We start from the raw sequence: 12,281 nt of genomic DNA, 5'->3' as shown, positions 1-12,281 counted from the left end.
AAAAAATTTAGAATATCACGTAAACTTAGTTGATAAAGCAGTGGCAGGCTTTTAGAGGATTGAGTCCCACTTTGAAAGAAGGACTACTGTGGGTTAAATGTTATCAAATAGCATCATATGCTACAGAGAAATGGTTTGTGAAAATGTGGCAAACTTCATTGTTGTCTTATTTTAAGTAATTGCCAGTCACCCCAACTCTCAGGAACCACCACTCTAATCAGCAGCCATCAACATCAAGGCAAGGCCCTCCACCAGCAAAAAAAGAGTAAGACTCTCTGAAGGCTCAGATCGTTATTATTTTTTAGCAGTAAAGAATTTTTAAATTAAGGCATGTACATTTTTTAAATACATAACTACTGCACACTTAACAGACTACAGTAGTGTGACATAACTTTTACTTGCCCTGGGAAACCAAGAAATTTGTGTGACACGTTTTACTGTGATATTCACTTTATTGTGGTATTCACCTTATTGCAATGGTCTGGAACTACACCCTGAAATATCTCCAAAGTATGTCTGTAGTTAAAATTTTCACTGTAGTTATCTTAATATGGCTGGCAAATCAGAATGCCTGGCTCTGTGCCTATCAGCTATTTGTGAATTATGCAAATCATACCATATTTAAAAATTATTCTAATCACATTTTACTGAATGCACACATTATATTTATTGTATACTTGGATGGGAGGGGAGGGAGAATTTTATCATTAAAAGCAGTAGTTTTCAGAGTAACATATAAAGATTTTCCAGGAGGTACACACTTAATTTTAAGGGAATCAATTTCTTTATCTTCTTCTTCTTTATGTTACTCATACTAATCTGCATAAGAAGTGTGTTAATATCTTACATAGTCCCTGTTCTTTGCTTTCCCTAAAGCACATTTTTCTACTTTATTAAAAAAAAAAAAAGCATATCCTCACCTATCCAGAACTTTATAATGGTATATGCCCTTAAAAACTTCTAGGCCTCCCACAGTTGGTATTAAGACTGGAAAAGATTTTTTTTTTTATTTTTTTTTTAAATATATTTTATTAATTTTTTTACAGAGAGGAAGAGAGAGGAGAGGGATAGAGACCTAGAAACATCGATGAGAGAGAAACATCGATCAGCTGCCTCCTGCACACCTCCTACTGGGGATGTGCCCACAACCAAGGTACGTGCCCTTGACCGGAATCGAACCTGGGACCTTTCAGTCCACAGGCCGACGCTCTATCCACTGAGCCAAACCGGTTTCGGCAAGACTGGAAAAGATTTTAAAGACTGCGTTATACATCCTTTGGCATATCAGGTGGTTTCTAATTTACTGATTTCTATTAAAACAGAGGTTTTCAATGAAGTTGCTCATTATCACTAAACATAATTTTGATAGAAGATGATTATTTTTTGGAATATAAATAGAAACATGTTTAAAAGAATTGAGTGGCATTATCATAATAAAACTCTGCAAATTCATAGACTATTTTTGTGAACAAAGCTTTTCAGTACCTAAAGAAAAAAATGAAGGGGAGTAGGTAGAACTGAGGGACTGAATCCTCTCTCATCCTTTCAATAAGCTACATTCATCAATAGATACATAAATTAACTGGAAAAAAGGCCCATCTATTTTATTAAGATATTTAATATATTTTACTTTTTATGTATAATAATTACTGAGTACCTTTGTTCAGCCCTATCTTTTCAAATATGTTTGCACAGGAAACATAGCATAGTTTAGAAGATAGAAATAGTATCTTACTGTGGAGCAAAGGGTAGTAACCATGCTTAATGTACATTATAAAAGACTTAGGCTCCCTAAACTTATGGTTCCTCTTCTGTAATATAACCCATGGCAAATGCATCTGCCACCTGGCCTTCTTCGCATCACACTGTGGGAAATGAGGCTCAAACAACTCATGCTAATGTTGGTACTGACTATTGCTATTGTTGGGACTCTTGTGTTTTCTCCTAGCATGCATTAAACTGAGGCATAACAACTTGTTAGCTTGCATGTAGTATAAACCGTAGACTCTTTACTATTTTGACAACAGTCATAGAAAATTTTAAAATAAATCTAATATCAGAATGGACACACACACACACACACACACACACACAAATGTGTGAGTATATGTAATTTGTTGCAAATATACTCAGGAATAAAAATAGAATGTACCTTATAATAAGATTCTATAATGTTCCTTATAAGATTCTATGAGGAGGTGTAATGGAAATACAAATTCAAAGAGAAGTAATGATGCAAATTCTGTTAAAGAAGAGCACGTTCAAGTAGTTTTTAAATGGATAATTGTAGAGGGCATACTGTTATGATGTTTAGATTCTACTAGATTTATTTTAAAAATCAATGTAACAGTTTTATTTTTAAATGTTGATATTGGCAGCCGGTGTGACTCAATGTTTGAGCGCTGACCCATGAATCAGGAGGACCCAGTTCAATTCCTGGTTAGAGCACATGCCTGGGCCGATCCCCAGTACAGGGTGTGCAGGAGGCAGCTGATTGACGATTCTTTCTCATCACTGATGTTTCTCTCTCTCTCTCTCTCTCTCTCTCTCTCTCTCTCTCTCTCTCTCTCTCTCTCTTCCTCTCACTTTGTCTCTCTGAAATCAATAAAAACTTATCTCTAAACAATAAAATAAAATGTCAATATTTATAATACAGTGATGACAGACATCCTTTACAATTGGTTAAACTTACGATAAAAAATTTTATTGGATAGGGAATACAAAAAATAGTTTGAAGATCACACCCTTTAGAAACTAAAAGCATTCAGTAAGTATTTGAGGAGGTTTTTAAAAAGGAATTATACATCATTACCTGCAATGAGGTAGGGGCCATACCAATTAGTATTTTGATGAACCTTCTTGCTCTAAGACATTTTAATTTTAAGTAAATTTCCTTACTATTAAAACTAGCTATACGTTCATATTTTTTGCATTAAACCACAAAAAAGAAAAACATTTAAAATGGAGTATATTAAAGAGTACAAAATAGGAGCTAAATTATTTTGAATAGATTTAATGTCAGGTTTTAATCATAAACTATATGTTTCAAAAGTACTTTGTCACTGGTGTTAAGCGACATTCAAAATCATTTTAATTCAAAGGATCTCAATAACATTTTAAGTTTTGGTTGTTGTTTGTCTTGTTACCTTTCTTGTGGCACAGCAAACCAATATTCATGTTTCTTATCTCTCTGTGCATACTGTTGCATTGTTGCACTTGCTTGGGATACAAATGTTTTCCTCATTGGTTTTCCAACTCTGAGACGTAAGAACTTATGTAACTGATGCCTTCTCTTTTCTTTTAAAAGTAAAGAACCTAAAGTTGAGACACAAACAGTTTTATTCAATTCTTACACACCATGCTTAAATAATTTAGATTAAATAATGTGTATCTGCAAACTTCTGACAAATAATTAGAGAAAAATACTTTAATTCATTTACACTTTTTAAGTTAATTCTCTCGATTTGTATTATTTTCCATCAAAAGTATAGGTACAACAAGACTAATGAACCAACAGCCACATTATAAACTGAAATTATGTCTAAGGGTATCAGGAAAAAAAATGTGACAGTTTCAGGAACTCTTATTAAATTTGTTTGTAACAACCATACTAAAGTAATTGATTATACAAATACAATATTTTGCACATTCCCTATCAGCCTTCTAGAAAAACAACTAGATAAGTTTGTATGGTTGTTAAAGACAAAAATTTAAAAGTTTCTAAAGCTTTTACATACATATTAAGGTGTGATAAAAACAAACAACAATATGCTACATTCAGCCATTGGTTTGGACAGTTTATTAAGCGTGAACTGTCATTAACTCTCCCTACCCAGAGATTCTGACATAAGGTACATTAGGGGTCTGACAATAAGGTTGAACTTAGGAATATGGACATTAATTAGCTTAGGAAAACATCATAGTATGGAGGAAACACTTGATTATACTTAGGAAATCTGGGTACTAGTCATGGCTTTTTTTGTGTAACATTTTGGAAGGCACAAAATCTGAGGCCAAGCATTCACGAATATCATTAAAAATGAACTTTTACCATTTTTTACACAGTTAATTCCAGTTTTATATCTATTTAAGTTTTATTATATTACTAGAGGCCCGGTGCACGGATTCACGCACCAGTGAAGTCTCTCGGAGAGCTGGTTTCGATCCCCGCAGGCCAGGCCGAGGGATGCCACCAATGCACGAATCCATGCACCGGGCCTCTAGTATGCATATAAGATCTTTGGTTAATCTCTTCCTGCCCTCCTCCCTCCCTCTTCCCCTCTGAGATTCATCAGTCTAGTTCCATGTTTCCATGCCTGTGCATTGAGCGTCTGCCCCCTGGTGGTCATTGCGTGTCATAGCTACCGGCCGGTCGCTTGGGCTTTTATATATATAGGTAGAAGTCTTTAAAAGGTCAGAAACTTTGAATATTTCCCTATTATAGAAACATAAGTTACTTAAAATTAGTTACTTAATTTGACACCACATCCCCCCAAAAAAGGGAAAAAACCAAATGGTATCAGGATACCTATCTGAATATACCTACCAACTTTTCTTGCAGTATTTTGTCATAATAGAGGCTCTCCCTATCAAACCCTGCAGCCCAACAAACCCACTACAATGAAAGTAGTATATCATATATTGGTTTAAACAGAATCCATTATTTCACATTTTTCAAAGATTCTAATATAAGGCAACTATCAGACACAAATCAATAAAGATATTCATACCAGCATTCTTTACAGCCAGAACAAAGATAAAAAATACCTTAACAATAGGAATTGCTAATAACAATGGAATGTCTTAACAACATGGAAATGGTTAAATTAGAAGGTCATTAAAAACCATGTTTTCAAAGAATAATAATGACATGGGAAAACATTCATGACATAAAATGGTGAGTGAAAAAAGGAAAATACAACACTACATACAGTATAATCCTAATTTTATATAAAAATACATATGTATAGATACATACAAATAATATCAAAGTTGTATATATATGTATGAACATATACATACACACCAAAGATCAAAACTAAATATACCAAATGTTAATAATGATTAAGTTGATTAATTCTTGGTAATTTTTATAAGTTTTGTAAAAACTTCTATAAATTTGCAAAAACATATATATTTATAAAAACTCCCTATATATTTTTGTTAAATCACAATTAAAACATTCACTAGTTCTGAGGGGGAAAAATATTACAAAAGAAGAAATATTCACTCTTTTATAGAATTTACTTTGAGTAAATGGGTTTCTTAACATCTACTTAATATAATCCTCCTTCAGAGTATATAAGAAAACAGAAGGAAAATTCAGTATTTTAAAAACTAAACTGTTGTGCATTGCTTGTAGAAATGTAAAATGGTACAGTCACTGTGGAAAACAGTTTGGCAGTTCCTCAAAAAATTAAACATAGAATTACCATAGAATCCAGAAAATCCACTTTTGGGTATATACTCCCCCAAAATTGAAAGGAGGAACACAAACAGGTATTTGTACTCCAATGTTTACAGCAGCACTATTCACAAAAGCCAAAAGGCTAAAACAACCCAAATGTCCATTAATGAATGAACAGATAAAGAAAACATGTTGTGTATTAATGGAATATTATAGAATTTTGAAAAGGAAATACTGACATATGCTATAACATAGATGAAACCTGAAGGCATTATGTAAGGGAAATAAACCACAAACGAAAGGACAAATATGTGATTCCACTTGTATCAGGTATCTAGAGTAGAGACAAAAAGTAGAATGGTGGTTGTCAGGGGTTGGGAAGAGTGGAATATAGGAGTTTTTGTTTAATGGGTACAGTTTTAGTTTGGGAAGATGAACAAGCTTTGGAAATGGATGGTGGTGATAGTTCTACAATAATGTGAATGTACTTACTGCCACTGAATTTTACACTTAGAAATGGTTAAAATGGTAAATTTCAGTTTATGCATATTTTAACAATAAAAAATTTGAATTAAAAAAAGTGAAAGAAAAGTATATATTTAATTTGATTGGCCTGGAATCAATATTCCAACAGACTATAAGAAATGTTATCTAAGATACCTGAGCTGTACTCCATTAACCTATTAAGCAGAAGTACTGTATATCAGAAATAAATGACTATTTCTATAATTTTCATAAGTAAACAGTTCCCCAAAACAAAACTGAAAATCAAAGTGATGCTTTAATTTACCTTTAGTGCTGCTTTGTAAAAGAAAACACTTACTCAGACACTGATAGAACTTCTGGATGCTTGGAGGAATTTAAAAAATTAGATTTTTATGTCTAATCGTAGTTTTTAAAAAGATGGAATTACAACATTGTCAATTACAAATTGCAATTAGGATATTATATATGCAATGAAAAAATATATTTTAATGACAACACACCAAGAACTAAGAAAAAAATTGAGAAATCAAAGGTATTACAGAGCTTGTGTACATTTTCAAGAAATAAATTATTTAAAAATAGAACATGGTGAGTTGGGAATGTTTAAACATGGTGGAAAAGATGCTCATTTATGTATAATCCACTGTGGAGTAAGAAAAGTCAAAAAGAGTAGAAACCAAAGAATATTATACTTGTCCCCAGAGAAACATCAGCCAAGGGCCACTAGATTATCCTTCAGAGTAGCCTAATAAATAGCAGCTTTTGAGTCACCAAGGAAAGAGGGAAATAATATGAACTTTATATACCCTTTTAACACTTACCTTCTGTATTAGCAGTTGCTATTTTATGCTTAATTTCCTTTTGTGACACCTGTTGAATATTGTCCCTTTGCTGTTTAGTTTCTTGCATAGTATGGGTTTTCCAGAGTTTCCGGAGCTCTTCTACCTCTGTCTCTGAGTCCTGATTTTGCTCCTTCCCTTGTTTTCCTTTGACAGTTTGCTTTCGTTTGAATTCTGTTGCTTCCCCACAAGGCATACTTTCTTTTTCATCCTCTTCTTGGTGCAGTGAATTCTCATTAAGAAAATCCTGGTCTGCATTACCTTTAATATTTATGCTTCCTTCTTTAAGGTCTGATATTTCTTGAACATTATCTGTTGCCTGATCTCCTTCCTTAGTGGCCATTTTGAGATTATTTAAATCAGTTTTAAGAGAAAGAGCCCCAACTTCATTTGTAGAATGTCCAGAATCAGATTTTAACTGATCAGAAGGAGTAGTAGATTCTGATATGATTGTCGAACATTCTATTCCACTCGGATTGACTGTCTGCACAGACTCTGATGATGCACCGGACGATTTACCTTGTCGCAGCTCATCTGAAGAAACAAGCTCCTCCCGTACCGGAGAGATTTCTGATTCTGTGAACACGTCTTCAGAAAGGGACTCCTCGGTGCTCCTGGGAGCAGTGCTGGCACTATCATTAACCACATCTCGGATTCTTGAGTCTATTTCATCAGTATTACTTCTTGTCATTTTCTTTAAGTGGCAGAAGTCCCTTCCTGATAACTGATCTATCTCTCTGTCAGTAAACAAAATTATGTTATTAGACTTTTTAATTTGTAGTATTTCATTGTCCACAAACTTAACACTAAATTAATATTCCAAAAAAGGCTTTTACAAAAGGATGTAGCATACATCTTTTTTATATGTAACAGCATATCAAAAATTTTGATTTATTCATATAGACCAAGTGTTAGTAAAGCTTTTGCATCAATTGCTTAAGATATGGAAAACATCAATGCAACATTTCCTGAATTAATCTACCTGAAGAGAAGATGATGATATAAGTTTTGGGTGAAGTTATAATTCTAAATTAAAATTTATTCATTGATAGAATACGAAAAATAAGCTTAGGTAAAATTTTGATTAAAATTTAAATGTCTTAACAAAGTAATACATTGATTGATATTACACACACGTGCACACATGCAGTGCCTATTTTACTTTTATGTAGAGACTAAACTAAAATATAGAGCTCAAAAGCAAAGCTCAAAGCCAACCTGAGTAGAACTGAGGCAAAAGTACTCACAGGAATTCTTCAGGCTACCAGCAACAACTCAGTAACCATTCTAAGGGAACTTGTTTAACTAAAGGGGTTAGATATTAGATAGCTAAATGGTTTATAATTACATCTAGATTTTCAAGTTTAATGGCATTGTATATGTAAGCAGTAATGTTCAAAAGTTAGATAGTCTATGTTCTGGAAAGAGGTAGTACAAACATTTAAAGCATGAAATACAAGTCAGCAATTAAAAATGACAGTTAAAAATAATTACTTCAGGTGCAAAAATTAGCTTTGCAGAAAAAAAAAATTTGAATACCTAAGAAAACACTCAACAATACCCAGGACAGAAAAATAAATTTTACATTTTATAGCATGTTATTATTCATTAAGTCCTTTGATATTCCATCTCTCTTAATCCTGGCTACAATCTCAGCAAGGCAGAACTTTTTATTGATGTGAAAACTGAGGCAGAGAATTTCTGGATCAAGGTCATAGAGCTAGTAAGTAAGTCGCTAAAATTCAAACTAAAAAAAAATGGAAACCGCAGGAGTTCTTAGTGGAAAAACTATTAACATTTATGAAAGTTTGAAAATAAAAAAGACTGAAAAGTAATTCAACACAAAAGTAATTGGCTATCTCTGGATGGTGAAACTGAGTTAACTCCTTTCCTCTTATTCTACTTTTCGGTATTTTTTAAATTTTCTATAATGAGTATCCATGATTTTTATAACAAGGATGGAAAATTTTTCTTTTTACTAAAAGTATTAATTAGTTGAAGTTTAGTTCATAGCTCTGCCTCTTGTATTTAATTCACCTTAAAAAACACCAGCATTTAACTTGTGCTATAAAATATGTAATAGTGTCATCTACTGGTGATTCATTCAAACTGCACACAGGGAGGGGCAAAAGTCAGGTTTGTAGTTTTGAGTACTCGAAACAAGTTAATTTTTGTATTATTATTAATTATTGTATTATTTCCCATATGAACAACTGTAAACCTACTTTTGCCCCTCACTGTATATAGGGTCTTGGAAGTTGGCAAAGTTTTGGGAAACTGTACATGTACATTTAATAAAAGATAATGAACAAACCGAACAGGATATATACTTATGTAAGTGCTGTAATCTTCATAGTTAATATGCCAAAAGACTAAATATTTATTAATGCCAATGTGCTTTTACTTCTCAATATAGTTCCAGAACAATACCTTATAATCAATTTCCCAAGCAATTTAAGACAAAAGAAAATCAATAAAATTTTATATCTCATTTTTGCCATGACACTACTCTGAAAAACAACTTCATTTCACAAATATTGTTCTTAATAAATTAATAAGGGAGAATTAAATGATATATCTTTTTTAAGAAATAAAAAATATGTTTAGATCAAATGCATGGTTTTTCCACGTGACATTATGAATGATAAGTGTTATGCAAGAGGAGCCCTATGGCATCCTTATAGAACAGTTATGAATCATTCAGCACAAGAGAATCCCAAATATCATAATACAAATGGAAAAGCAGGACAGCAGGAAGCTGATCTTAGCAATGACTGACAATATATACCACATATATAATCTTGTTTTTTTTAAAATCTAATCCTTCATTCCTTCACTTTTGTCTTATCCCTCCACCTACTCCAATGGTTATTTGCTGAACCTGACTTTGAATGATGTATAAAAATAACTGACACTAGAGAATATCGTAGTAATTATCTGCATCTATAAAGATGAGTTTACCATGAAAAATATCTATTGAGTGGAAGGTGTAATGAAGATTTTTTTTAATAAGAAACTTTATTCTCCACAGGTATCATAACAAACTCATGCAGGTTGCCTCAGAAACAGAAATAATTTGTTCTTCTCCTCCTTTGTAAGTAGTTCTATCCCACAAGGTTAATATTACAACAGCATTCATCATTCCTGTGGGCTAATACTAGGATATATATCTCAGGATCAGTTAAAGTGAGGGCAGTTTTTAAACTGTTGACAATCAGTATGGAGGAATGGGGGAGTTCTTTTTCATTACGTATCATTTTTTTTTTCCTTTCTACTTCTTTCTTTCTTTTATATACCTACCTTTTACCTTCTCTTTTTATTTCTTATTCCTCCCTTTTCTCTAGTCATTCCTTTGATCAAGCACATTATGTAGAAAGATTGTGCTGACCTGTAGTCTCACACCTATGTTACCCGAATCACAATCAGATAACCACACATTCCATGGTTAACTCTTTTAATTGTGCAATTGTGGATCTTCTCCCCTATATTTCACACTTTTCTGAGAAAGACGGATATAAACATATAAATCAGTAACTAAAAAAACAAGCTGCTCTGGTTGTAGCAATGTCAGGTCTTTGCTCATGTGACCTCCCCAAATCCCACGCCCGATTTTACAGACAGAGAGATAGAAAAGTTGGAAAACTACCCTTGATTACTTATTACATTCAATTACTCATATAGATAATTCAGAATTCTGAATGGTATGTCTGAATTAAAAAAAAAAAGGTGGTATACACGGTATTAAATGAGTACTAACGGTTATTTTTAAATATCTGGTTCTCCAACCAAATATAAAAATATAAACCTAAAACACTCTTAACTATTCTAAGTGCACTGAGAAGAAACCTTTCAACATTACATATATTTTTTAATTATTAAGAAAATGAAAAGCAGCTAAAATAAAACTAATAAAAATACTTAAAGAGTATTAGATGAAGGTCAATCAATTATCTAAATGCAATAAAATTGCAAAGGGGTATAAAAAACACTCTTACATGGGTAAGGATTCCTTTATTTTGCTATCCAAAATTTCTTTGTACATTGCAGCTGACATCACCTCTTCCATTGGACACATGATCCCATATTCCTCACAGCCATTCTCTTGAACCAAGGGGTCAGATTTATGTGGATCAAACATTATATTATTTGGTGTAATTAGTAGCACACCACTGACTGTGCCCTAAGGTAAAAAGAAAATAATGTTTAATCTTCGAAGTTTAAATTTTCAAAAAGTATTCTAGCTATTTTTACTAACTTTCTCCTGTTATAAGTCCATCTATTATACGGAAAAGCAGTACATTCAAGCACTAAGGCATTCTCATGGAAATGTTAATAAAACACAAATTTTCCCCAGTAAGTGCTCCTCTTTAGCAGAGGAAAACTACAAAGAATATTATATTCACCCTCAAACAAGCAAGTCAGGTATAACGTTTGCAGCCTCAGTAAAATACTGAGCTATATCAGCAAGATAACTTCAGTAATGGAAGAAGGGATTGTAAACTCCGGTAAGGCATGAGCCATGCTTTACATTAATTTGTGTACTGCTTCTTGTGTTGTTCCTCACTAGAGGTACCAAACATAGTTTTATGTACACACAATGCAGGTTTCATAAATAATGTTGACAATTCAATCCATTATAAAAAAAAAAAAGCACAATCTCTTTTAAAATATATTTTTTTAAAAATCGATTTCACTTGACTCTGCTTCTACCTAGGCATGTGATCTTGAGCAAGCAAAGCCTCTGGGCCTCAGTTTTTTAATCTCTAAAGTTAGGTAATTTAAATGACCTCCAAGATAACCAGTAATCATTTTAAATTTAATTATGAAAACTATGAATTTTTAAATATATTCATGCCAATAGTGATGCTAATATGAAGAGTCCAACCCTCTTATTTTACAAGGAGCAAACTAAAATTCATAAGAAGCTGATCCCACTAATATTAACTAATGTAGTGAATGTTTTATATGTATCATGCTTTATATACATTATTGTTCATTTGATCATTACACTGAGCTCTGAGATGAGTATATATGAGGAAACTAAGGTTGAGAGAGTCCTAAATAATACATTACTACAGCTACCTAATAAGCGGCAGAACCAAGATTCAAAATCCAGGCAGTCTGTGCTTATACTATACTCCTTCCACATTTACATAACAAACGATATAATCACTCTAATTCAAGTGCTAAATATACTTTGATCCCATTTTTTAAATTCCCATTCACTATATTCTATTCTGTAAGTGTAAAAATGAAGAGACAGACAGAATTCTAAAAATAAAACAAATAGTTACTTCAAAGTTGTTTTGTGTTTTTTCTAAAGCTATTAAGGAAAAGAAAAACTTAAATCCTGAGGAGGGTCAAGATGGCAGAATAGGGTAAATGTGGTATTTGTCTCTTCCCACAACCACATCAAAATTACAACTAAACCACAGAAGAACCATCATTCAGAATTGCCTAAAATACAACTGAATGGAAGCCCTACAACTAGAGAATTAAAAAAGAAGCCACATTGAGACTGGTAGGAGGGGCAGAGGTGAGGAACCAGT

The 12,281-nt window shown here is 32.7% G+C and overlaps 1 protein-coding gene across 7 annotated transcripts in view; it reads right to left on the bottom strand.

The window, feature by feature from the left end:
* OXR1 (oxidation resistance 1) overlaps window positions 1–12,281 on the bottom strand; it is a 345,790-nt gene that overhangs the window by 37,963 nt on the left and 295,546 nt on the right. For all 7 annotated transcript variants that reach the window (XM_080647068.1, XM_080647065.1, XM_080647066.1 and 4 more), the window contains 3 exons: window positions 10,728–10,912; window positions 6,715–7,469; window positions 3,147–3,315 (listed from right to left, as the gene is read on the bottom strand). In XM_080647068.1, the coding sequence (XP_080503194.1) occupies window positions 3,147–3,315; window positions 6,715–7,469; window positions 10,728–10,912 (1,109 nt within the window). The remainder of the gene's footprint in view (window positions 1–3,146; window positions 3,316–6,714; window positions 7,470–10,727; window positions 10,913–12,281) is intronic.

Source organism: Plecotus auritus, assembly GCF_963455305.1.
Source record: "Plecotus auritus genome assembly, chromosome: 11".
Taxonomy (NCBI): domain Eukaryota; kingdom Metazoa; phylum Chordata; class Mammalia; order Chiroptera; family Vespertilionidae; genus Plecotus; species Plecotus auritus.
The sequence above is the reverse complement of the archived record's forward strand: the minus strand, read 5'-3'. Positions and strand labels throughout refer to the sequence as shown.